The 27,986-nt window shown below is 43.0% G+C and overlaps 1 protein-coding gene across 3 annotated transcripts; it reads right to left on the reverse strand.

Moving 5' to 3' along the window:
• Nucleotides 1–346: 346 nt before the first annotated feature.
• Nucleotides 347–27,962, reverse strand: FOXJ2 (forkhead box J2). 3 transcript variants are annotated; one of them, XM_030040993.2, is made up of 12 exons: nt 27,008–27,962; nt 26,656–26,780; nt 11,557–11,909; nt 10,954–11,028; nt 8,887–8,955; nt 8,374–8,514; nt 7,731–7,929; nt 5,508–5,834; nt 5,026–5,127; nt 4,357–4,557; nt 3,507–3,605; nt 347–2,934 (listed from the first exon to the last, which is right to left on the reverse strand). In XM_030040993.2, the coding sequence occupies exons 3-12, from the start codon at nt 11,887–11,889 to the stop codon at nt 2,846–2,848; spliced, it is 1,635 nt and encodes a 544-aa protein (XP_029896853.1). In that variant the 5' UTR covers nt 11,890–11,909; nt 26,656–26,780; nt 27,008–27,962; the 3' UTR covers nt 347–2,845. The 3 variants fall into 3 exon arrangements, with proteins under 3 accessions (XP_029896853.1, XP_029896852.1, XP_029896854.1); XM_030040992.2 differs by adding an exon at nt 17,035–17,168 and having other exon boundaries at nt 26,656–27,962; XM_030040994.2 differs by having other exon boundaries at nt 7,731–7,926; nt 26,656–27,962.
• Nucleotides 27,963–27,986: the final 24 nt, after the last annotated feature.

The raw sequence follows: 27,986 nt of genomic DNA on the forward strand, positions 1-27,986 counted from the left end.
AGTGGTTTAAAATCTGCTTTTTGTGTTAGTCCTTCCTTAAAAGAGTAAGGTCAACAAATGGTATGACAAACAACCACCAAGGGTTAGTATAGTTTTCACTTTGCCTTTCTGGCGAGCACGAGTTGAAAGACTCACTGATCTCAGCGCCCTGAGAACAGCCAGCTGTGAGAACTCTCAACTCTTTCTCCTGACATCCTAAAAAGCCTCAGTCATAAAGTACGTATAGGTGTGGGCTGTTAATTTAGCCATGTCCACAACCAAATTCTGTTCCTAAGGCAAGCAGGCGGGAACCAAGGCCACCTGACGGGCGCCGCTGGAAAAAAATTCAATACTGGCACCGAAAGAGTTAAACCATAAACATTCACTTTTTCTTTTTATTAAGAAAGCATGCACAAAAATAAACTCGTGAGACCACGCCCCTCTCTCCCTGACCACTGACACAAAGCACGGGGGGCCACACCACGCCGGAGGGGCCCCCCAGGACCCCTCTGCGGGACAGGCTGGCATCCCTCCCTCCCTGCGGGCCGGTACCCGCGCACCCCGCAGACCTCCGCCCGATGCCTTCCCACGCACTAACAACGCACATTTATTTCAGGGGCAGAGGAACGAGGCTAATTTGCACACTGACCGGCATGTATTTACATATGCAAATGAGGCGCAACTTAATACGCAAATGAGGCAAATATGCAAACGAGGAGCACTTGGATACGCAGAAGGAGCCATCTTGGTTTGGTTTTCTTCCAGTGGTGTTTTCAGACTTCCACAGGGCCGGCTCTCAGTAACCTCCTCTGCAAAGCACTAACTGGCACCTACCAGAGGTTGTCCCTCATGGGCGTCTCTGGTGCCACTTTCCACAGAAACCCATCAAGCATGCTTCCAAGCTGTATCATTCCCATCCTGAGGCAGCAGAGATAACGGCTGACTCCATGTTGAAGTTGTCTGGGATTCCTCATTTCTCTTGGAAACACTCAATGACGAACTCTCCCCTCCCCCCCCCGAAAACCACACACTTTAAAAAAAAAAAAAAAGAAAAAAAAAAAAAAAACGAAACAAAAATGTCCCCCCCTCCCCAATACAATGAGACTCTGTCCACTTCCCTGACAAAGATCCAACTTGTTTATCCCTACAGCAAATTTAAAAAGCAATGCTAGTTCCCCACCTTCCTGCCGTCAAGAGTAGAGGTTATTACTCCCCTGCCCCAGGTCTGTCACGCAGCCATGATGTTTTATTTCCATCTTGGTTCCCTTCACTGGTAAACGGGGAATACGGGCCAGGGGGAGGCTTTACAAAATATTAAGAGGAAACAAGAGGTTTGACAGAACAGAGCCATACCAGAAAAAAGGGGAACACAGGACACAGCTTTGGGGAGGAGGCATCTCAACACTCACTCCTGCTCCTGCACCCTGTCCACCTTCCTGATTTGCAAGTGCTGACAAAACTCATCCTTTGGATTTACGCTAGCTTCCATCACCTCCCCAGCTGAACTGCAAGGGGTCTGACCCACCCTCCTCCCTTTTACACTACACTCTTTGGCTGTTCGGTTTAAAAATCTGCCCCGCTTCACCTCTCTCTTCTAATGCACCTCTTATAAAAAACACTTGTGAGGGCCTCCCAGTTCCTTGACCAGAAGCCCCCCAGTTCACCTCCACTCTGAGCAGCAGCTTCCTCTTCCCACCGTTAGCCCATTCACAAAGTGGAAACCACTGACTGAGACTTTGCACCTACGCGGCACGACTCCTGCTGCTGGCACTCTCGAACCACAGGCAAGGACAGTCTCCAAAGAAATAGGAGGGGCAGAGGGCCAAGTAACAACTGAACAAATACCGATGGGAGAAAACTTCCAAATTTGCATATGCAAGTAAGAGCCTCACTACATATTTTAAAGAAGGGCTTGAAGGGGTGGGGGGTGAAATTAAAAGCTCTGGGGAATAGAATTTGCTGAATCACATGTGACACCCCTGACTGCTTCTTTTACCTGATGGGTACGTAGGCTTCACCTGGAGACCGCAAAAGGCAGTGTAGAAAACAGGTCTAGATTCCCTCAAAAAATCTCTCTCAGTCCTCACAGATGGCACTGCATTCTGAAACCCAACTTCTCTGCTGAAATACCATCTCTGCTACGTTCTCCTTTCTCCAAACTCAGGTCTACCCTCCCAGCCCAGCTCAGCTCAGCTCTCCCTACCTCAGGGATTACCCTCTCTTTGTACTTGGGAACTCTGCTTCTTTTCTTGCTTTTCCTGCTGGTGCGAGAAAGTTCACAGAGCTAAGATCACCCCTCCAGTGTCCCTTTAGCCCCCTGACCTTTACAACATTTACGAAACAACATAACTACAGGCTCCCAGGGTCCACTAGGCTCTCTCACTCCAGTAGCCAATACGACAGATTCACCGGCCACCTTGAAGGGAAAGAGGGATTGTTAAACGCAAAATGACGGAGGCAGAGAAAGATGCCCTCGAGGATTCAGCCTTCCGAGGTCTTTTCATGGCACCAAGGACCCATCTTTCTGCCCTCCACAGGGCGCCACGCAACACGAAAGAGCCGATCTGATGCGTCCGAGGCCACCAGAGGAGGGGGAGGGCTGTGCTCAATTATTGGTAATAATAATAATAATAATAATAACAATAATAATAATAAACAAAAGAAGAAAAAGAAGATAAAACAGGACGCAAGGAAGGATTATCTTCGGCAGCATCTTGCGGTGGCTTCTCTGGCGGAGATAGAGAATATATATCTATATACAGGCAAGGCAGGGAGGCTGGGGAGGGTGGTGCTGGCACCATTGACCCCATGTCCCCCTCCCCTCCCGCGTCCTTCACAAAGGACGGGCTATCAAGTCTGTAACTCGCTAGGTGATCAAGTCCCAGTCGAAATCATCGGGGATTTCCTCATTGGCGCCTGGAGGCGGCCCTGGAGGCCGAGGGACCAGATGGTGAGCTGAGCCAAAAACAAGAAAAAGGAAAGAGAACAGTTAGAATAAAAAATGTCATGCTTTTTCACCGTGGTCTCTTGGGCAAAAGAAAGCGTAAGGGATTTGGGCCTTCTCCCTTCCAACAGTCTAGCGAGCAAGAACACTACTGGCATGAATTTCTCCATCAGAGAGCACCTACCAATGTCTGCAGGTGGCCTGCTGTGAAATTTTCCACAGCAGCTTCTACAGAGGTTAAGTTTCAGCCTCCTTAACTTTCCTTCCAGCTGACTGCTGATAGGGCACAAAGGACTTCATCAACAGAAGCTTCTCATGTAAAGTTGCCTTCAAGCAACCAACTGAGGGTGAGGCTGAGCTAGAAGACTATTTATGTGAAGTGAAAGAAATCAGGCCACTGAAATCCTAAACCTTGCCAGAGCTATGGCAGAGCTCTAAATGGAGGGTCCCTTGCAGCCCAGGCTCCCTCTCTACCCTCATTGCTCCATTTGATTAGGAACTGCTTTGGGAAAAATGCACAAAGGGCTTGGGAACCAGTTCTTTAATGTTCATTGGTATAATATGCCTTAACATCACCCCTTACCTGGGCGATTATATCCTGGAGAGTCCTGGGTGGAGATCTGGTACATAGGAGATGGCCCGGAGAAGAGATGGGGAGGCTGGGGCTGACCATAGGAGTTCACTGGGAAAGGAAAGGAATAAAAAAAGAAACCTGTTAACGTTCTGGTCAGCTGTCTTGGCCCTGACTGGGTGGCAGCTCAGCCACAGAGCAACTCACTCAGACCCACGGGATACTGAGGAGATGTTCAGCTGTTGGGTCCTAACTGCAAGCTATAGCTTGGTCAGGAATCTTGTTCTTGGAACCAGCAGGAGTTTCTCTATTATTGTAAAAGAAGAAAATTTTCATCCAGAAACGCCACAAGCTGGCTCAATATCATCCATTTAGTTCAGCACTAGATGACACACACCATCACAGTTCTATCAAGACCATGATATCCTCTGTGCTTTCCACAGAGCGCATCCTCCTACTCCTTGTCCAGTCAGTATTTCTCCAACATGGGCGCAAGAGCTTTCTTCTTTACAGCTCCTGCCATCTGGAATAGCAGTCTCTCTACCTTGCCATTAATTTCTGTTGGTCACCTACAAAAAACACCACCCCCTTCTCCTTTTATGGGTTTACCTTTTAAATGTATTTCTGCCTGGAGAGGTTGCCTGTCAGTGGTATGCATCACATAATAATGGTCTGTCTACGCCACAGACATAGGACATCCTAATTCTTTAAAGCCAGAGGAAGCTGAGTTGCTACGAACAGCTCTGACAGCCTAGCCCTGTGTTGCTCAATGCTAGATTGCCTGGCAATGCTGCAAGTAGTTTAGGATAATCACAGAATTGGGCCTTCATTTACATGTCATTTTAGTCTCCCTTCTAATTACCTTGGTTCATGGATTGCTCCTGTTTGCCACTGTTCAGGGCACAAGAATCAGAGATTCGGGGGGGCTGCTGTGGACCAAGCAGATGAGGGAGCTGACCAGTCTGGGTAAGGAAGTGATTAAGGGAGTCACAGAGGTTGGCAATATGGTGTTGATCCAGCGTCCAGTTCTTCCGCTCAGCCTGGCGCAGACTCTCCATCAGCTCTGCAGGGGACAAAGGACAATGTCAAAGACAGCACTCACACTGCGGTCTTCCCTGCAAAGAGTTTGTCTTCTACCCGTAAATCCTACCGTCTCCCCACAAACCCAACTTCATCGCTTCAAATCTGTCACCAAACTCCTGGAGAGCTCTATATCTAGGATACTGTCTCACTGACTCAGGTAGGGGAGGGAAGAGTAGGAGGGAAAAATCTCAAGTCAGCTATCTGACATACTTTTATGAATGAATTGCCCCTGCCCCAACCTCCTGCAGTGTTCAAGAGCTTCAGGGTCTTTAACAGAAGCCATGAAGTAGCATACCTCATTTTACAAGTAGAAGAGTTGAGTCACTGAGAAACCCATGGACTTGACACAGTTACATTGAAAAAAAAGCTCTGGGCACAGCACTCACATATTCTAGACTACAGCCCTAGCCACTGAGTCACCAGACCTAGTCACTAGGCCAACACTGACCTGAGAATTGGGAGTGCTCAATGCTAGACCAGTTCAGCCGGTTTACCATCTTGAAGCTTTCCTTCAAGGAATCAATGTTGGAGCACCAATCAGGGGGAAATGCTGGAATGAAATGGGGACAAGATTATTCCAATACAGACCACCCTTTCCCTCCACCCCTTAATATAAAATGATTGACCTCTCTTCACCAAGGAGCCTGATGCTACAGTAGCTAGAAATCCTTCCTCCCTTGGGAGAGCGGAGATTAGCCCCTGACTTTATCCTGCATCCCTAAACAGAATCCCAAACCCAGTGTGGATGTATCCTCCTTTCCTTCAGTAAGGAAGCAATTTCCCTCTCAGATTTCAATCATAACTGGCTTTCACCCTTTTGCCACACACAAGGTAGGCACTACTTGAGGAAAGCTCGCTTGTGGAATTTCTTCTGGGGGCTCCTCACTGCTCTCTTTTCCCCAGCTGCTCTTTCCATCGCCCCTGACTCACCAAAGCCAGCATTGTTGATTGAAGCCTGTGACTGCTGCTGCTGCTGGTGCTGATGTGGCTGCTGCTGTGGGTGGGAGTGCGGGTGATGTTGTTGATGCTGGTGGTAGCCTCCATGCTGCATTGGGGGTGGGTGCATGGACATCACTGGTGGAGGCCCATAACCTTCACCACCCTGCTGCTTTCCCCCTTGGGATGGGCAACCCTCTGGGGTTGGAGTGTGGAGTGGGGGAGCAGCACCCACTGATGAGGGGCCTTGCTGCTGCTGCTGCTGGTACATGTAGTAGTTGTGGTTGGAGGGCTGCATGTCACCAAGGAGAGAAGAGAAACCTGCCGAGTAAAAGGAAGAGGAGGGAGCTTTAAGAGCTGCCTGGATCAGACCTCTGCTTAAATTATCCATCTCTCATTTCACACTGCTCATCCTGCTATTTATGAAGCTTTTGGAGTGCCCTCTACAGGCTGCCAACAACTATCACCTGCACAGTTAGGCCCTCACTGTGCTCCAAATTCTGTTCAAAACAAAAGGCTCTACAACAAAGCCCCAGCAGGATATAAACTTCTAGTACAGAGTTAGGCACTTAAATTCCCCCCTGGATTTTTCCTGTATTTACCAAAATAACCCATGCTCTCCTGAAATGTCATGCATGTGTTGCTTTCCTAGAAATGACCATTAAACAAACTTAAAGAACAAAACATTTGGAAAATGGGTAACTTGATAAATCTGACTTGCTGTTTCCAAAAAGCTCCCTTCAGTTCCCATCTTACAGTAGCTTGGCTGGGAACCTTCCCAATTTTTCTCACACAGATCATTGGAGGTCACACATTCTACTGTTTTTATAGACAGAGCACATTGCACACATCAGGGCTCCTTTATTACTTTCATTCCTCCTGACTCATTGGGTGTGTCATTTCTATCCTCTCGTATTTCAGGCATCCCCTACATGCAAGAGCATCAGGTGTTCTCCATTCTTCCCCACATCAGGAACTTGGCATATCTCTTACATCTGCTTCCCTCGTTCATTCTCCCTTTATGTTGTGGAACCTCCAGGAAAAATCACAGTGAAGGGCATTACATGCCACTAACCTGAGCTACCCATTTCTTACTTTGAGTGCCCTTACTTTACCATCTGCAAGCAAGCCTCAGTTTTTCACTAGATCCAAACTCAACCCTTAGAGCACCCTACTACTGCAATGGGGCAAAAGAATGAATACTGCCATCCTGACCCAAAAGTTGCCCACAAAATTTCCTCAAAAACTGCAAGTTTTCCTAGACTACCTTACAGCTGAAGACCTGGGAAAAAAAAAACCAAACCCAGACCACTGCTAAGCTTTTACAGAGGCACACACTGAGTCAAGGTTCTTCTCTACATTTTTGTAGCTTGCTCATTCTACACCACCTCACACAACAGGCTCCTCACTAGGAATCTCAAGTGCCAGCATGATGAAAGCAATAATAGTAGTAAGTTTTTATTTCACTGAAGCTGAAAGCTCAGGAGGCTCCTCCCAGAGTAGCAAACTTTGCCTGCACTGTACGACGGTTGACAGCAGAGGTGAGAGGCTCATCTAATAACATATTCCTTTTTACACCAGCCTAACGTTTAGAAGAGTGTTTAAAGGCAGGAACAACAACAGTAGATTTTTCTGAAATGTTTTCCGTGGACATCCCATCCCATCAGCGATTCTGCCCTCTGGTGGCTGCTTCCTCGGCCCCAGAACTGCAAGCCACGAATGCAGCTGCAGGCTCACTCTTCCACACTCTCAATTCCACAAAGCTCAATTCTCCAAGGCCTTGTACAATCCTAGTTTTAACAGATCTGAGCAATGACGACTTTCCACTCTCCTTTTGGAGAAACTCCACATGCAACAATCCCCTCCCTCTTATGGTTTCTAGCCTGACAGATTGTGAATACTTCTCTGACGTGCTTTTCTTCAGGACTTCATTTCTCTAAGCTTCTGCCATTTTAGTATTTGCTTTTGTATCAACACAAGGTATTTTTAAATCATTATCCTCTTTATTCTCAGAGAACTAAGGGGAGCAATAGATAAAGGACATGCAGATTTCTTATCTGCTCCTGGCAGAATTAATTACAGCATGCCAAAGAAGGAAAGTCTGTTTGCACAGGCTCCTAAACGAGGAAAAATCTGAGAGATACCAAGGATAGATCAGTGGACAAGACTGTGTGGGCAGATACCTGCCCACCCCACATGACGCATATAGTTACTCACCGTGCTGAGAGGAAGATGATTTCTCCAGCATGGATTTGTAGAGATTTCGGAAGGACCAGCTAAGATCCTGGAAATTGATCTCAGAGTAGGAGAACTTGAAGTCATGGTTGGCACTGTACAGTGGGGTTGGCACATCGGCCCCTTCACGGCCCTGCCCCCCTGCTACAGTAGAGGCAACATCCACAGGCCCCGCGCCCTGCTAAGGAAGGTAGAAGTAAGGCCTTTAGCTCGTACTAGGTTTTGTACCTTGAGACAGGGATCCAGAGATCAGATACAGGTAGAACATGCACAGATATCCCCTATCACTTAGCTCATCTCCCAGCAAATCTTCCCAAATGCCATTTTCCTTGAGGAAAATCAACCACCACCCTCCCTCTGCAGCACACTGGCTCTAGACTTTTCTTCAGCTATCTAATACCATTAAGCCTTTATCCTTATCCCCATCCAGCCCTTTGTTAAAATTCACTTCCTCCTTATTTTCTGTCTCTGCAATTTCAGCTTCTTCCCTTCTTTTTATTTTTGCCTCCGTATTACCATTTTCACGATTCCCTCTCTTCTCACCACTTCGCTTTTCCATTCATGCACTCCTCCCCCTCTCCTCTTCCCCTGCCATAAGGCGTCCATCCTTTTCCCTGCTGCTCACCTGGCTGTAGTTGGCAATAGGGGTGGTGCTCTGGAGCGACAGCTGAGGGGTGGCCTCAGGTGGCAAAGAGGCTTCTGTGCTGACTGGAACAGCCCCTCGGGGACTTTTACTTGCCTCTTGCTCTGGGGAGTCTTGTGGTATCTGTGGATGCGGAAGAAAGAGAAAAGGAAAGGAGCAGAAATCAAAAACAGATGGAGAAGTGAAACTGCAGATGGGAAGCCAGCTCCCCCGCTGTAGAAGTTCGTGGCTTAGAAAAGAGGAGGACTGGGCCTTAGTCACTGAAGAGTCAGGCTAAAGGACTTTAAACCAGATTAACTTTGCTACTGAACAGCAGCAGCAACAACAGCCAATCAGCAGGACGTACCTGCTATTTCATTCAGTCCTAGCCTTTGTCTCCCCACCTGTACACCCTGCCCCCAAAACGGTACCATGGTCTGGTGCTGGAAGGACTCCTTGGAACAAGAAGGGAATTCCCCCTCCTGCTCCATGCTGTCTGGAAAGAACAACACTCACGTCATCATCTGGAGGATGCCGCCTCTTGCGAGATATGTCTGGACACGTATCTATTGTCCAATAAGAGCCCTGGAAAGAAGACCCATTGGTGAATGCACGATTAAATCAGAGAGCTTCTTGAAGCAGGAGGTTACTGACTCAAAGAATGCAGCACCAACTAAACATTTGGACCACAAGGACCACCCGCCAGAACATCAGACAACCAAGACTCAGGTGTTGGAAAGAGATTCCTCTCTTGTGTTGGGTTGTATTGAACAATGAGGTACGATGCTACTGGTGGAAGGCAGAATGCTCTGTTTCCATCACTCTGAGACAGGGCACCAAGAAGAGCAAAGGATGTTTTGAACCAAGCTAGGCCAACTCTTTTGGGCATGCACACCCCCTTCAGTACCTTCCTCACAATATGCATTTGTTATTGACTGATGAGAACCAACTCAACATTCAGACTGGGCAGAGACAGCTAGAAGGATTGCTCGTTTTCCATGCTGTGAGACTCCACTTTGAGTACTGTGCCCATTTGGGGGGTTCCCAGCGCAAGACAGACACTCACATGCTAGAATGCATCCAAAGAGGGGCCACCACAATGGTTAAGAGCTAAAATACATGATGTACAAACAGTTCACACAGAGAGATCTGTTTAGCCTGGACAAGTGAAGGCTAAGGGGATTTAACCACTGTCTTCAACTGTGTAAGGAGATTATAAAGAAGACGGAATCAAATTCTTCTCAAAAATGCACAGCACAAGAATAAGAGGCAACAACCACAAGTTACAGCAGGGGAAATTAAAATCAGATATAAAGAAAAATTTCTTCACAATGATGATGGTGCAGCACTGGAACAAGTGCCCAGTTGTGCTATCTCCATCCTTGGAGATATTCAAAACTCAAGGAAGACCTCAACAACCCAATCTAATTGCCCCTCTCTGGGAAGGGGTGGGAGTGTGTGTTGACCTCCAGAGGTCCCTTTCAACATACAATAGTCTATAATTATATCTGTTGTTTTCTGAATAAGTATAAAGACAACTCTAGAATGTGATTTAGCTCATTTTAACCTCCAATTGAAATCTGAATAATCAGTGACAAGCACATGACAGGGTTTCATTAAAAACCCAGCCCAACATGCCAATGAACACCTGCACACATACACACTGAAGTCAGTTAGGATTTCCTGGAATAAGCCATATAATCAATGGTATTTTTGAGCAGTGATCTTCAAAGGTATACTACTTCCATTTATAGACACCAACTGAGCACTGCTTAGTCCTTTAAATATAACCTGAAATAAAAGGCCTGAGCAAGTGGCCCTTTCTGGTAACTTTAGGATGGGGGGAGGAGACAATCTTTCTGTCTAAATACATAGCTTCTTGTCCCCACCATCTCCTTCTGCTTGTTTGTTTGGGTTTTTTTAACAGTAATAATATCTGCATGCCAAGATGCCAAGTCCTGGTTTTGCTAGCAACTCCCCTTTACAATCTATATACACTAACAGAGCTTTATTAGCCCTTACTTAGTCAACAAATTCCTAAATTCTTGAGTTTTACTTGCAAATGATTTCTACAGATTTGCACTATCTGATGGTGACATTTTTTTCCCCAACACCAAATGTTTTGTAGTCTAAATAGGTAGTAGTTCTGCTCTCACTTCCATGGATCTTGCCTCCATGAAACCCATGATGTCACATCATAGTCCTGCCATTCACCAGCAGCCACTACCGTCTTTCATAACAGAACAGGTTGGACTAGACCCACATTTTACACATAAAGATCAAGAAGAAAAAGAAACAAAACTAAAAAAGTACATTCAACCCCATACTTTCCTTCTTCCAGTATCTTTAAAGTCAACCGAAGATCACAGATAAGAAAAGTAATTGCTAAAACCATTAAGGCCCATTTACAGGTTCCCTTTAAGCAAATGCTTCTGTAGCCAAAGCACTGCAGTAAATCTTACTACTGCTTCCATTTTTGCCTACACTTTAGGTTTCAAATTCCAACCATGAGTTAGAAAGGGCAACCCCGGCTTATTCCCTGCAGTTTTAAATTGCTTGCCCAGGAGCATGCAGATTTCTTACCTTCCCAGGATCATCTCTCGGTCGAGGCACCTTCCGAAAACATTTATTCAGAGAGAGGTTATGACGAATAGAGTTCTGATGAGAGAGTAAGAGATACATGTAAGTGCTACCACAGAAACATACAGCCTTCTTGAGTATGCCCGGGAGCGGGTAGAGAAAATAGAAGGATGGTGCATACTCAAAAGCCAAAGCTCACTACATATACCCAGAATGGAGCAGAACAGAAGCTGTGGAAAGGAGAGGGATGGATTAGGATGAATAATTATGGGGCTGAACCACCTATTCATCTATGAAGGTGCAATGAAAATAGTATCAGTGTGATGCAGAGGTTGGTAGTGATGTGGGTTTTGTGGGGGTTTTTTGTTTTGTTTTTCTTGGTTGTTGGTGCTGGGCTTTTTGCATGCTCCTTCTTAAGAGCCCACCACATACATAAAATAAAATTCTCAGAGAAAATGGGACTTCTGCCTCTGCATTTTTTCCAGTTGGTCAACTTAGTTTCACATCTGTCTTTTTATTTTGCTCAGTAAGGATATTTTGCACAGAATTAATAAAATAAGTCTTGCTATTAGACAAAAAGGGTACTTTAACAATGCAAGTCCTCACCTTCCAACCAATACCAGCATTTTTGTAGTAGGGAAAGTTGTCACAGATCCAACGGTAGATCTCACTAAGTGTCATCTTCTTGGCAGGTGATGAGTTGATGGCATATGTGATCAAAGTGGCATAGCTGTAACGTGGCTTCCCATCTTGGTGCACTGCAGCCTCATCCTTACTCAGGGTGGCATTGGGATCTGTCGGTGAGCCTGGGGGACACTTTCGGGCAGCCCCTGGAGGTCCTGCTTGTGAGGAACCCCCTAATTTTTCAATAGTAGCCCTTAAAGTAAGCTGTGGGAGCCAGTCTATGGAAGTGAGGCTGCTTTCCAGGTCAGAGGCCATGATGCTGGAAGCAGGAGTATCTGTGAGGAGAAAGAAGCAGAAGGGGAACTCCTGAGATATAACAAGGTGAACCCTAAGAACAGAAACATCCATTGGCATCCCTCCTCTGCTTCTTCCCCTACCACAAATACCTGTGTGAAGATCATCCTACTTCATATACCTTATTCACAGCCAGACAGAATCATCCAAAAAGGCCAATGACTATGTCTCTGGGAGGACCATCCTTGCCGATAGTGGCTGGGACAGTCCTGATGGTAACATTGCTAGAATAGTCTTACCCAGAGCATCCCAATGGTTCCCAGGTAAAGAACTAAAATCTGTTCAAAGGAAGTGGAACCTCTTCAGTAGCTGTATCACATTCACTCCTTTACGACGTAAGCAATATAACCTTGGGACCCTTCACCAAGAATACCTGAAATCCAGTAGGTTTACTGTGTTAGGTAAGAGGAAATTCATAGATAAAAGGGAATACTCCTTCATGCCATATACAAACCACAATTTAATTAGATCATCTGGAAAAGTCAGGACTGTGACTATCTTAATTTAGGGGGAAATTAATTTCTCTCCAAGGCCTAGCCTCTCTTTTTGCATCAGGTGACATTATAATGAATCCTATTCCTTAGAGCTAGGATTACATATCTCATTTTAAAACACCAAGATCACGCATAATACTATATATAGATAATTACATCTACCATGTCGAGGTGGAACAGACTATATTAAGCTCATAATAGTTAAAGCTTTGCCTACCATAACCCATTTTTCCTAAATATACATATCATTTTAATGAATTAAACCTTGCTTAATTCACAATATAACAGGCAAGTATTTTCCCCAAATCTGGGACACAAGAAAAACTTACTTGTCCAAAGTCACACAAGTTTGCTATAGGGTGGAAACCAGACTCAGGATCTTTCCTCTCATAAATATTATATACTTCCCCTCATAAAAATAAAACACACCTGTCCAACATGGCTAGCACTTGTACCCAGGGTTTTCTACTTAACAATTATTTTATATGAAGAAAATATTTAGCGGCATGAACTTGTATGAACTTGTACACTTAGCACACAAACTTGTATACTGTCTTTTGTAGTAGTCAAGGCAGCAGAAAGATCATCATTCTTACTCATAATTGGCTGCATCACTATACTAGGAGCAATCCCTTGAAGTCTGGACTGAGGTAGCTAAGTTTCCATGGCCACAACCTGCCCTGCTCTGCACTTATTCTTTGCATAAAAAGAAGAATCACATCTTGAAGGGCTACAAGTTCTTCATCTTTCTTTTTCAAAATTAATCCTTTTAGAGGATTAGATGATGCTATCTTTGAACATGCTAGTGCATACAAAATGTCAACACATGTGCATATACTTATGTACACGCTCATGTAACAAATTAAACGCATGTATACATGTAAGAGAGAAGAGACAGACATGAACACACTCTACTTAGGAAAGATTCATCAGCAGACACCTCCCACCAAGTGCATCACTCAGATGAGTGGATCAGATGAGACAGGGAGACACCCATCTGCATGAATACCAATTAGATGCTCATTCTAAAAATAGGTATTCGACAATAACACAGTGTGGATGCACAGATCCAGAGACAGACGCACCCAGCATTTTGACACAGAAGCTCCCTGTTCTTCCCCCACAACCATATGCATTATACCTTGTACTTCTGCACTGAAGTGCTCTCAGCACAAAAGCACTTAAGAGTCTCCACTCCAACACGTTTGTATGCACTAAACCTTTCATTTTCATGCATGGGCTCATCACACCTCTTAGGGCTCAAACACCTACACAACACCCCAACAAGATCCATCCCTCAACCACCACGAGCAGCAGCTCCGAAGCCCTGGGCTCAGAAAACAAATAGGTAATTGCACAGCTAACATTATCACTTGCACTCATATGCACACACAGACTGAAAAGTAAAATTGCAGCACTACAGTATCTGTAGCGAGTGGAAACATCTTTCTGTCTGTGGAGGAAAGGAAAAGCCCAACTGCTACTAACTTATCTATCTACTCATCTGCCATGCTATCGCATATGATAGCAATGACTACTTGCTACACAGCTAACTAGACGATCAGAGCTGCAAAAGTCTTTCCATTATCCACCCTCCTCGAGTTGTTGTTTATTGAATATAGCCCTTTTTAGGTGAATTGATCTAATCTCAAATATTTTAAATTAAAAAAAAAAAAAAAAAAAAAAAGGCAGCACTATTCCTTCCTGAATTATACAAGGGAAAAGCAACAACATATTTTTATCCAGTGGGGATGGACAGACTGCTGAGGTATCCACATAACTAAAGCACAGCTACATTTGCATGGTAACTTTACAGATACTGTCCTCACTAAAAGTAGTATTCAACTTGGGAGAAAAAAACCATGAACTAAGTATCAGTTGAATCCTTAATTTTGTAAGTGTGCCTCATATAAATTTTAATTTCCACAGTGCAATCAGAGAACAAAATTACTGCTGCTTATCATATGCATGTTAAACTATTATGAAATATCAGTTATGCTAACAATACAAATCCAAAGTAAAATAAATACAAATTTCCCAGCCGCCCCTCCTTTTTTTTTTTTTTTTTTTTAAGAGACATACACAGAAATCAAGAAAATTAGGTTATAAAAGCCTACGGCAGATTAAGATACCCATCTGAAACACCAGAAATAAAAGAAGCAGAAGAAAACACCGCAGTTTTCACAGAGCTTCAGATTTGCCCAGGTTATGCCAGTAGAGCATTTGGGATGACTGGCTATGCAGCAAAATGTAAGGTTGATATGCAACATGCCCGTCGTCAAATACACAAGCTTTTGTGTATTTGTGTAAAACACACTTGTCACAGAGACAAGCAAGGTTAGAATTGAGGCATATTACACCCACGCTAAGAATCTGAATATTTTCATTCCCTGCTTTATAGAAATCTTTGACAAGAAAAAATCCCAAAATCTTAAATAAAAAGATTCTGCATATACATATGCACTAATCACCCAGTACTGAAACAACTACTTTTCAGTAAAATACAGCAGCTCTTTGAGAACATATAAGCTAGACAGTAATTTAAGACAGAAAGTGAAGACTCAGACCCAATAGCAATCATGTGGGAAATTTCAAAGCAGTGGAATAAGATTTTTTTTTTCCAAGTTTGAACATGATCGTGTTACTGGATTTGTAAGTCTGTATCCTGGCAATATGGCACCTGTAATCATCAGGCATAGTCAAACCTTAGGTAAGGTGGGAATTCCAGAACACTGTCAGTGCAAAAATAATTTGGTGTAATTGGCTACTAAACTATTTGAAAGAATACTTACTATAATAGTAATACTTGCTATAATTTGTGCTGCATATCTCATTCACCTGATCCAAGCAGCACACCAGCTTGACACTACTTAATGGTACGATAAAACAAGACTGCAGCCAAACCAGAGCAGCTGATGATTCTTCCAACTTTCCCTTCCCAGTTTATTGCCTGGCAAATCTTCTTTCAAACTCTTCTCTTATGATCCCACTCAAACAAATTAAAAAAAAAAACAAAACTAATGACTAACAAACACATTGAACTGAAATCAAGGGTGTTTAAAAAAAATCCTACCACATTAGCAAACCAGAATTAACTTCGAAGAAGTAAAAAGAAAGTCAAAGATGAGAATTCATAATCTCCCACTTTAGATGGTAAATGGTATCTGTTTATGTATTTGGCTGACTTTAAAAACCAAGGGTAAGGTAGCCAAGTCATAACCACCATCAACAGCTGGAAACTGACTGCAGAGTCTTCATTTCTCAAGCTCTAACTAGCTCCAGTACAACCCCAAGTCAAGACAGGTCAGTGAGATGCAAAAATGACAGCCAAACACTGATCCAAAACTACAGTTAAACAGACAAGAATCTGTCTGATTTGTAAGAAAAATTTATTAATCATTAAAGAAAACCGTAGCATCTAATACCTTTTAATAACCACTAATTCACTTGGGAGTAGTAATACTTCACTACAGCTTTCCAGGAAAGCTACTGCCTTACTTCGAATATTTGCAACTAGCAAATCAAACCTCAGGCTAAAAATGCAAGCCAGCCTTCTGTCTGTCTATCAGATAGTACTATCCCTGCCACTGGACTGAAGAAATCTGTACTTTGACTGCCCTGCTGTTTTGCAAGTGCTTGCTCTAAGCCAGTCAGTTCTTATCCAAGATCACTGCTACTTATATATCAGGACTGAAAAATGTATGAAATGTGGGGAACAACACTCTAAGGGTCATATTGAATGCAGTTAATAAACATTTATAGCCTGAAACATTCTCTAAGGCTGAACTCAAAGGCTGGCCAGTCAGAATCAGTTACAACTGAAGCAGAGTCATACAATGAATGAAACTATGCTGGGCACAGCCTACAGAAGATGCACATTCTAGAATAAATCTCTACATTTTCTTTTCTATATTTACTTTCACTGTTGCTTTATTCACTGCTATTCCAATCCAATGAAACACTGCTGGCAAAACATTCAAAGAGGACTCAACTTAGGCTTCTCAACATAAACCTTGAGAAGGCAGAAATACACAACAGACTACCAGTGAGAGATACTGCTGTAGAACACCCACAAAAATAAGGCCACTTCTATTTAGGTGCGTGAAACACAGATCCAGTGATCTAACTAACAATATCCATCTAATATACTCAGAGATACACCTACCTTCTAAGGTATTTAACAAACAAAAAAACTCAACAAACTGGCAAAAAAGAACCATTTGACTGCAACCTTTCTGAAACAAAAAGGTGAGCGCAATGTCAGTTAGGGGAAACTGCCTCAAAAAATAAGGAAGAGAAGTTAACACATAAGAATACCACGTGCATGGAGAAATGGACAGCTTCTACTTTGATGGGAAAAGGCAATTTTGACATATTTGTGTAAATTACGCACGCAAGAAACCTGTATTCTTATGCCATTACAGAAAGGGGAAAAGAATCAATTTTGCTAACTCTGGCAGGAATTAAGACATGTGCTTTCCCTCAAAAATAAGGAGGTGTGAACTAAGAGGGCAGGAACAAAACACTTTAAAATCCTACCTTCTCTAAGCAAACATTCTCACTGAGAGATATTTGTTTCATGTAAGAAATTAGAAAAAAGGATACTGATTACCTGCATAGTCTGAAATTGTTATCCATCATTTTGGTAACTACTTGTGAGAAGCCTTCAGGAAATGTTTATGAAATGAATCAAATCCAGAAGGAAGAGAGAGGCTGCTGGGTATTGTTCATAAAATGAACCTTAACCTGGAAGGAGTGGTAGGTGTCATGTTAGTGTATCAGCAAACCAAAAGAAAAGCAGTTTGAAAGTACACTTCTGTCTGCAGTGCCATATGAAAAGAGGAAAACCAGTCCCTGGGGCAAAGAGGCAAGAGAAATTGTCATACCCTAGAATCATGCTTCCCTTCTTTGGGAGCAGTAGAACAAGCCAAAAAACATTTTCCCAATAAACTATAGGCTTGCAGATGTGGTAATAGGGGGCACACAGTTCTCACCAGTCATGAACCACAAAGGAAAAAAGAATTCAACCAAAGGAAGTTACTGTCACCTAAGAGCACTCAGTGTGGTATCACCAATACGAATATGAACTGTCACAGTCTGCACCTGCCCATTGCACAGTGGTCTGACTCTATATCCCTACTCAAAACTATAGTGTGCCAGATGGAATGGCTTTGAATGTTCAATGCTATTTTGTGTAAAAGAACACAGGTGGTACAGTAATTATGGCATCCCGAACTGGAAATTTGCTAAAAGTTACAACACAACACACTAAGATGATACTGAAAAGATCAGAGTTAGAGGAAGATGAAAACTTTTAGACCCTGTATAGCCTAATATAAATCACTGGACTAATTGTTTTAATTAAATTGTTATACAGATATGGTTTTCCTTTAACAAATAGAAATCTCAATAACATAAGGTTCATATTAAGTCTCAAGAAAAAATAAAAAGAAAACAAATTTGTTTTCATAATAGTTACTAATTACATAAATATCACAATAGCACATTTTAACATAGGACCTTTCAATTCCCTCCATTTTGTGAAAGGTGCATGAGCAGGGTATAATTTTGTATTTTGAATTTAGTGAATGAATGGCACTGACTGCGCACGCATTCTTGGTACTAATGAAGCATGAAGCCTTGCGGGGACTATAAAGTCACCAAAACCCCCATGTTGGAAGTGCATCAGGATCCAATTCCAAAAGCAATTATGTACTAGTTTTGTACAAAACTGACAAAATGGTATAGTTTACAAAACCTGACCTGCTTATTTAAACTTATCAACAGATGGCATTACAGCCAAAGTCTAAAATATCCTCATGTCAAGGGAAACAGGCATAAAAGGCTAGGATCAAGCATAGCTAGTGCCTTGCCAGATTTTAATAAGACCAACTAATCAAATATTTTTGTTGTCTTCCATATACACATGCAGCAAAAATGCACTGAGAAATACTACACAAACATTACAGAGACCCCTCAGACAGTCTGAAAATGTGTGTTCAAAGTTAAGATTAGTTTGTTTATTTATGGTGCTGCATAAGTGGGGAATACGTAACACCTGTCAAAAGAAACAGCAAGTGATATTGAGAATACCGGTATGCCTAAATACTTCTGAGCTGAAATTTATTTTCTTTGTAATAAGACTACTATAAAAGATTTATTCTAATAATAAGCCAAATGGCCCATGACAACCCTCCCAATAACAGATTTGAAGTAAAAAGTAAACCCAGCACTTTGAAGAAGCACAGTGAAAATACATCACCACAGCAGAAATGTCTCTACAGCATCCCTCTACCCTCAGTACCACTACGCAATATTTTACCATTGGAAGTAGGAGCTGTAATTCTAAACATATGCCAAGGCAGGCAAGAGAAATCTTTGGCATTTGCTTTAAGAATATTAAGAGAACAATTACTCTTACACTGAGAAAGGTATTGGGTATTGTTTTTGGAATAATTCAAATTTATGAGCACATACCTGGAATGAAATTTTCCCTTGGAAACCAGGAAGTCTGTGGTAGAGAAACTGTATCTAAGAGAAGGTATTTCCCCCAGCCTCGTGGGAGCACCCAGGTTGAAGAGAAGGATTTAAATTTTAGCTGCCTATCAGAATCACATCCAGTAGTAAACCTTCAGTACAGGATATGCAAACACTGATACAATACCCAGATTGTCTCTGAAATTAGAGACATCAGAAGTAGATCAGCATGCAGAATACCTTGCTCAGAAGATCTTCACATCGTTGCAAGGATAGGTACAGAAACCCAGGTTAAAAAAATGCAACATGCATTTATAAATGAAAACTGTATTCTTATTCCCATTAAAAAATGGGTCTATCAGTTAAAAATGACTGTTAACCTTGCAGTTCAATAATAGTAATACTACAAAGCTTCTATGTAAGAGAGCTCCCAGGGCTAAATGAATGCCAGCCAGGCACAGTGAAAATGAAAACCTGACTGCAAGTGGTCAGAACCTGTTCACCAAAGGTTGAACCACTGAAAATAGATTAGTCAATATGAACTCTGCAATAGTTGCTGAAACAAGCCACAACCCATTCTGTGCCACTTGTGGAAATGGGTATCAAGCACTAACAAGAACTATGTACTGAATTCACAGAAAAAAAGGAAATTGGTATCCAGTGCAGATTAGTCGTATACCATGTGGCCAAAACGTACATACAGCAGATGCTCCCAGAGTTAAGGTTACCAAAGCACTGCAGAAAAGCCTGTTAAAGAGGAGTTTAGAAGCAAAGCACAGCTGAAATTGAAGTTGGAGAATGATCAGAAGAATTAAGTAATACTGCGTGAAGCTCGTAAGTTAGGTCTCAACCACTGTTTTAACATAATTCCTTTTCACTACTCTGTTAGCTGTTATTCTGAACTAAACTGACTGAACTGTCTTCCAGGAGACAAAACACCTGACAGTCCCTAGCCAGGCTCACAACTTGCAAAGATCTGTACCAAGCTTGAAGGTCAAGAGGATTCAGAACCACACTAGCAAGGAACACATGCCCATTAACAGTTTCTTCTGGCTTAAAACGCTAGTATCACTATTGGCTTTCTGCATCCTACTCATAGGACGCTCCATTTTGTGTATCATTCTCAACCCAGAAGTCCTATTCATTTCCTTACAGACACTGAAAGAAGCCCCTTTCTTCCACACATACACTTGCCACAGTTGCCACCTTGCAACTGCGAGTAAGTATTATTCTGCTTCAACCCTGACCTTCCTAGTCTTTGAGATGTTTTGTCTTTGCTTATGATGATCTTTATTTACTTTTGCAATCATCCTTCTTCACAAAAGAAGCCAGGGAGAGGAGGGTACATATAGTAAGACAACTACCTCCGAGTACCAGTTAGACCTTTTGAATAATTTTCAAATATGCAAATAAGTAGTTTCCAGTATGTCTGGCCTCTATCGGCTGGCAATTCTCCTGTATGTATCAAGGCATGAGTCAGCTGAGGAAGAATGTGAAGAGATGCTCATGCAAGAAATGGAAAAGCACAATGTCATGCTTGCGTTGCTGGCAGAGCAAAGGACAATACAATAACAGACAGCAACAGATAGGGGAGAAACATAAATGTGAAGGCCCCTTAGAGTGAGTACAAGAAGCTGGAACCTTATGTGGTAGATGATAGCCAAAGAACAGGCTTGTCAAGGAGGAGATGGCAACATGTTGAGAAAACATGCCAGGAGAATAGCTTCAGTAATTGTGTTTTTAACAAGACAAGAAGGTAACACAGTTGTCAGAGGGCAACAAAAACAGCTAGCGTTAACCAAGACAGTAAATGACAGAGAAGGCATAAGGGTTACCCAAAGAGACTAAGAAAGAAGAAGCGAGAGATTCAGGCCATGAAACTGGAAGACGAGTGTATGTGCAGAGCAAGAAGAGTGGAAGAAAACCCATGTTATAAGCTCAACTGTGGAGGCTCGCAACAGCTGAAAGCAGGAAACAAAGGGAAATCTCAAAGGAGCTTTCTGGAGTTCTATCTTGGCCTCAGTGGTCTTAAATGTGCAGGAAATCACTCAAAAAAGATGTTAAAGGTAGTATGCCAAGTTGCATAATTTAATAGCATTGGCATGAAGGAGGTAAGGAACAGCAAAGAGAGGATACCAGAGGCGGGTCTTTGTGTCTAACTTACAAAAAAAAAAAAAAAAAAAAAAATATGGAGGAAGATAAATAGCTTAGTGCAGAAGCTACTGAATGAATGACTAGAACAGTAGGAGGGAAACCAGGAAAATACTGACACAAAAGTCAAGGGAGGACAAGATTTCAAGACTGGGCATGATCAAGTGTCAAAAACAGCAGGGAAGCCAAGAAGGATGAAGATGGAATAGAGACCCTGAGACCTGGCCAAGAAAAGGTCATTAGAGATCTTAGGAGAAGCTTCAAGGGAGTCAGAATATCTATACTTAAGTCAATTTAAACAACAGTTCTAGGCTGCAGACATGGTACAGGATCTTTCAGTTTTGGAGTCACGGGTCGTTCCATGAAACAAAAATTAATTGGGGCATCACGCTTTCACTGTTTCTTAACACCACAAAAAGCAGCATATAGAGATTTTGAGTTCAATATCACACTGTAATTAAGGTGATCAACAGCAAGAACAGCCAGCCTTTATAAAGTGTTCTTCATCCTTATACTTTGGAACCCTTATAAAGGATCAATAACCTATTCCAGGATAAATGGGAAGCCATGCATGCAGAAGTGCGCAGCCCAAGGTCAGCCAGTAATGGAGCAGAACTATGCAGAGAACATGGGTCTCCCAAATGCCAGACCAGTTCTCTACATTCAAAGCTTGTCTGCTTTGTTCAGGTGAAGATAAAGGGAATTTCAGAGGTAACTATTTTAGCAGCTTGTTTATTTTTCTCTGCAAGTTCCTGATGGGGAGGGGGAATTGTTTACTTAATAGTTTTTTGGGGGAAACTGAGAATTCAGAAACTTTGCTCCTTAAATTTGTGACCACAAGGAGTTCAGATTCCTTCCCAATTATTCAGATTTGAACTTTTAACAGTAATTACATATTTCTGCTATAATCAGTCACGGTCTTTATACAGCAGAGAGCATAAACAAAATTTGAATTGCTAATTGTAAAAAACAAAAAAGCAAATTTTTTCTCCTCGAGGTATAAAAGCTCTCACTCGTCATCTCCCCCTCTCCCTCATTACTCAGTCTCTCATATATAAAAAAGGGCCAAAAAAGAGCACATATTCTCTTATTTCTTGACTTCACATCAAGCAAACTTAGACCAGCTTAGAGAGATGAGAAATGAGATACTGGGCCTTGCACAAATTTTTCACCCCAATTCACAAAACCAAGACCCTGAAGTGCTGGAAGGAACCAGAAAACATAATGCAAGGGCTTTTCATTCTAACCAACTAAAATCCAGCCATTCCAGAAGAAAGGAAGGGGGCAGGGGAGAAGGGAGGGTGGGAGAATGAATGAGTCGGATTATGGAGACAAAGCGCTGTTCCCCAGCATAGCAGAACTGGCTATTTTCAGAGGAACAGAATTCTATTTATTATATAGCGGTAAAAAAGAACAGGTTTCTTGACATAACCTCAGACAAAAACCAGTATGTGTCCACAAGCATATAATCTAATGAAAGCCAAACCAAGAACAGGTCAAAATGCAGGTGTGGAAGTAAGAGCGGGGCCTGCGAGTTGTAGTAAGAAAAGATTCCTGCCCATGAAGAATCCTAGAGAGGAGATGAGGGATGCTTGCTTAATGAAGAGAGAAGCAGGATTTTAGGCATATAGGACCACAGGACAGAATGCCAAAAGGACAGCATGGAAAATGAGATGCAAAGAGCAATACAGAGAGAACTGGGAGGAGGAGTGCAGTGTAGGAGGAAATGAGAGTAAAGAAGTAGGCGGGGTGGAAACATGCTGGGCCTTAAAGGTGCAGGAGAGGAACCCGACTGTGACATGATACTAGGAAGCCCAGGACAGGATTCAGGAAAGGGTTCACAAAGGCCAGGAACTAGCAAAATCTGTGCATTGTCTACCTTTAAGACACCAACTCCAAGGTTCATAATAGGATGGGGTAGAGGACGGGGCAGGTCAAAGACAGAAGGATAAAACAACAGTCTAGTCCAAATCTTGGCAAAGCACCACAGAACACATTAAATTGGTCCTAAACTCTGCTGTGAGGTCTCCGAATTTTGAAACACTCCCAGTATTTTGCATTTTCATTTCAAACTTTAAATGAAAATTTGCAATTAATTAATTATGAAAACATTGTGCAGCATGCTTGGTCTCTCTCAGTAATACACATACACAGACTGCCTTTAAAAGTGAAAACATGAGTACAGGGCAGAAATACGTTACAGATTTTTAAGTTCATCATATATTCCTTAGAAGGAAGAAGGAAACAAAAATAGCAGAATAGATAGCAAGTAGCAATAATGACTCCTACCAAGATGATAAGCGTTTGGGGGTTGAACACATCAACTGGATATTTTTGCTAAAATAACACGATGTGCAACAGCCAGCAATACAGAGATTTAAATGCTTTTCTTTATGCTTCAGAGTTAACACAACTGGAGAGTTCAAACGTTTTGGAGATACCATTTTAGGCTGTCCATTAATCTAGGCACTATTCATCTTTTCAAAATTGTCTTCCAGACCGAAAATGCTAGAAACAATACTTTTTAAAGTTTCAATTCTGAAGCATCACTCGGCAACAGATTCTGCAAATGGAGTACTACAAAACACAGAGGGTTCTGTCTGAAAGCCCCTGGTTACAATTCTACCCAAGATTGGGAGAAGCAAATGGAAAAATGAGTCCAAGAGCATTTCATCTTTTGTTTGCTAATGACCGAGATGTAATTCCTGTCTGACAGCTGTGTAAAATGAGATAATCAGCTCAGACCTGCTCTTGAAGGACAGCTGTCCATATCACAGTTGCCATTAACCATACCTCCTTTCTGACACTTGAAATAAAGGGCCAAAGATCCAAACTGTGATGCAGACTGAATCTCCCACTATATGAAGGTCAGCTGAAGTTTAGGGGAGGAGGCAGTAAGCAAGATACCTGTACCTGTGTGGTAAGAAAAAACTTCTCCACAGACACCAGCATTCAGCTGTATTTTTGTAGAAAGAAAAAAATAATACTACAGTAGTCACAACCACGTCTTGGACCAGGAAATTATATCCAAACTCCTCAAACTGTTTATTGTATTTCATTCCAACTTTTCTGACTCCTTATTCTATCCTAGAAACTTGACTGCAGAACCAGATTTCAAGATAAAACCCAAGAACTTACAGAACACATACTTAAACGTTAATATAACCTCATGATCTGTCGGTAACGTAATCCTTTTCCCATAACTCTCTAGACCTTCTCATTTCATTTTACTTAAGGGCTTGACCTGAGAAATGCCACACACTCAGTTCTCAGATGGGAGTGGAGTGCCCATAGGACAGGATCAGACTGCTTCAGCTTAAAAAGTCAATTTTTGGAAGCACGAATGTCCAAATTTAAATTTACAAACCCATACACGCGTAACTGTCTCTTTACTCCAATGTTGAAGACTTCATTGCTTCTGTTGAAATCAACAGTATGTTCCTGGGCATTTACAAGAATTAGGCTATTTACTTAGGTATCTAAACGTGGTTTTTAAAGTCTAATTTTAAGTGTTCAGGTTTAACATTCTTACTGTAAACTCTTAAAGACATAGCACTTTCATTTAAATGTGCCTATAAAGTACCTTGCACTTTTATGAAGATAAATAATACTCTACCTTCTTCTTTTACGGATACTTTCGTATAAAATAAATGGTGCAGAACAGCTGCAGTATTCCACCTCAGAGGAAGCTGCATTTTCACCTGTGATAAAATTTGATGTAAATACCACGATCACACTAAAGAGCTATGCTCTCTAAAAATTATTCCCTTCCTTAAATTTATCAGTATGTCCTAGCTTTTGCAGAGCTGTGTTTTAGACTACGAGATCTCCAGAGCAGAGATCGTCTTAATTTTGTGCATCCAAGTCAGCATCGAATGCCCTGTCAGCAATTAACAAATAAAAAACAATTACTCTACAGCACACGACTTTCAGCCCTGTATGTCTGTCGTGAATATTTAAAGCTCAGGAAGCAAATACAAAATCTTAATCTTTATCATTAGTAATGAAGAAAAAAAACATTTCATATACAGAAAGATAATTGTCATGGGAGAGGAGAATTTTGTAAGGCTGGCATATATGTTCTGTAAAGTGCCCTAGCATCCATCAGAGCCAAAAGCACTTGAAAAATGTCAAGTCATTACTGAGGAAGGGGGCAGCGTGAGGTAAATTAACCTCAAGAGCATGAAAAGTCAGTTACCCCCTTGAATGTGCAAAGGCCAAAATGCCTCAGTTATCTCCTCCCTTGTGCTAGATAACACAGCTATACTCAAAACAGCCTGATTGCATAACTATAGGGCAACAGGTAGGAGGGCATCTAACAGTACCCCCGGAACATACGTATGCTTCGTGGTTCAGCCCTCCCTTAGAAAGAGGCACCTTCTGAAGCTATGGATAACTGTCAGAATTCTCTGCCAAAAGGGGCAATCACTTTGGAGGGACCTGGCATCTTTTGTCTGAGCTTGCTAGCAAATTACACCAAGGAATTCCTTCTTCAGGGACTCCCTGTTAACCACTGTGCTCCCAAATGGATTCCAGAAGGGTTCCTGTCCTGGCCAAGGACCCTTTGATCTTGTGTTTCCTCACTGCTATCTCACTGGAGAACAGAAACAGGAATATCTCAGGTGAGATATCCTTAGGCATGATTTTTCTGCTAGGGGAATCTGCTTTGGCTTCATTTGAGATTAAGTCTCCCTCGGACTCGATTTTGCAGGAAATCACTATGTTAGTGTCAGAACACTCATTTGTGACTGGAAATTAACTGCCTCATTTACAAAAAGCAGCCAGCTTGGCTCACCACGGCACTAGCATTAGGATTCACATTCCTAGCCCCTGAACACAGCATAAAACACAGATGAAGACTGGTGGCAACAGAATGGCTTCTTTTGGCTTTCAGAGCAGGTTCCACCAGCACTGTCACGATTTTCATTCCCAGGCCCCTGAGCACCACAGAACCCACTCTCAAGGGCACTCTTTCCAGAATTCATCCCACAGCCCCTAGGTACATTAGGACACACATCTCGGAGTACTAGCACTGGGATCTGTACATACAGCTCCCAAGCACAGCGAGGTCTGCATCGCACAATGATTTTATTACCACAGTTACGAGCATAGTAGGACCCACATGGAGAACAACTGACACTCCAACCCCACGGGTGCATCCTTGGACGCTAGCACTACAAATCACTGCTCCTGTCTCCTCAAAGCTTTTTTTGGCCAGTATTATCCTTCTCAATGACCCCTAAATGACAGAAATTAATTTCACACAGGTGATGATAAGGGCTGAGCCTAGGACAAATACACCAGTGAAAGAAAGTAGAAGGGAAAGGGCAGAGAGGTTTCTTACAGTTAAACAGGGCTAAGGTCTCCCATAAGCTTAAATAGTGAGGGAAGGAATCAGGTCAATTCCATATAGCATATAAGGGAGCTAAATGAGAGAGATGGAGAAAGACACACAGAAGAAGGCGGCTGGGGAGAGGTTCAGAAACAGAGAGAAAAGATTGAAAGGAAAGCCGATACAGTGAGAGAAGACACATGGAAAACAAGGACAGAAGGCGAAAGAGAAGGACAGCTAGGAATAGAGAGTTGATATAATGTGGTCACTCACTCTGTCCGGAAGATTTTCTGGAGGGAGGTGGATTATCTTCAGTGCTGGTTTCTGGGGTGCTGCCCTTCACACTCCTTCTCTGAGACCCATCCTCAGAGCATTGCTGTCAGCTATTCCAAGAGCTTCTTCAAGAAGTATTTTCAGGGTGAAGGGATTGTGGATGAAATCAGGATCTTGAGTATTAAAACAATCTGCTTGGGATTGTCAGTCAGCTAAAACTGCTGGTTTTATCCCAGGATGGAGATCCTCTCTCCCTTTTGGCAGCTAACTACTAAAGGGGTGTTCCCCTGGGAGACAGCCTTTTCGCTGATTGTCAGATTATTTCAGAGATCAATTTCCCCAATCTCCCTACCTGTAAATCTCTCTTCTGTTTCCTCTAGGTGCACCTTGTCCTTAAGGGTGGGCAAATCTCCTTCTCTGAAAAAATTCTTGCTATCTCTGTGGATATTATCAGCAAAATCTGCCTTTTTCCTTTCCCTGTAAATGGGAGGTGTGTCTTCTCTCCTTGCACAGGATATCTGAAGAAAACCCTCTTGGGATTAGGAGATGAGGGATCTTCCTTGGGATGAAGGAGGATGAGGTCAGTATTGGAAATTACCTTTATCTCCAGTGGTTAACAGCAACTGGAAAAGGGAAGAAGAATATCTAAATCTGCCTCTGCTTTCTCTCCCTTGTTTTGCTTTCTCTGCTGCCTGCTGAGCAGATGTAAATAATTAAAATTACTAGACAAGTATCTGGAGCTCCTGCTTATTTCTGTCTTGGGGACTGCCTCTCTTGGGCATACGGGGTTTCTTCTGTGAAGACTCCCCTGTTACTACCTGGTCTGGAGAAGGGCCGTCTCCTCTGCTGGGGGGAAGAATTTGCTCAGTAGCAGGGAGGAGTAGGTGGCAAGGGTTACTCTCACAACCCTCAGAAACCGGGCTCTGAGGACACCTCTCCCCAAAACAGGTACTGAGGGAGCTCCAGGAAGCTCTATTCCCAGCGAGGAAGAGCAGAGCTGCTTCTAGACAGTTACCAGGGCTTGGTGCCGGGGGGGGCCTCTGCCCACCCTCGGCTCGTTAGTGGGGAAGGGGGCAAGTGTTAGGCTCCCCCGCCAGTTGCGGGGAAGAGGGCTGGCAGGTGGGGGCGGCGAGGGGCCGCAGCGTGTCCGTCCCCCCCCCCTCCCCGCCGGGAGCGGGGCTGCCTAACGGGGAGTCCCCTCACGGCTGCGGACGGGGCGGGGGGGGCGGCGGGCAGGGTCTACTCCCCCACCCCGGCAGGCTACGGGGGTGTCCCCCCACCCCTGCCGCCCGGAGGCTGTCCCTGGCTTCCCCCCAGGCCCCAGCTCCTCT

Source organism: Aquila chrysaetos, chromosome 17 (assembly GCF_900496995.4).
Source record: "Aquila chrysaetos chrysaetos chromosome 17, bAquChr1.4, whole genome shotgun sequence".
Lineage (NCBI taxonomy): Eukaryota > Metazoa > Chordata > Aves > Accipitriformes > Accipitridae > Aquila > Aquila chrysaetos.

Excerpts from the sequence above, each read along its gene's own strand:
- FOXJ2 (XM_030040993.2), bottom strand. The coding sequence starts at position 11,889 with ATGGCCTCTGACCTGGAAAGCAGCCTCACTTCCATAGACTGGCTCCCA. Across the intron at positions 11,029-11,556 it reads ATGCTGGTATTGGTTGGAAG|AACTCTATTCGTCATAACCT; the intron begins GTGAGGACTTGC and ends CTCTCTCATCAG. Across the intron at positions 4,558-5,025 it reads TGAGCACTCCCAATTCTCAG|AGCTGATGGAGAGTCTGCGC; the intron begins GTCAGTGTTGGC and ends TGTCCCCTGCAG.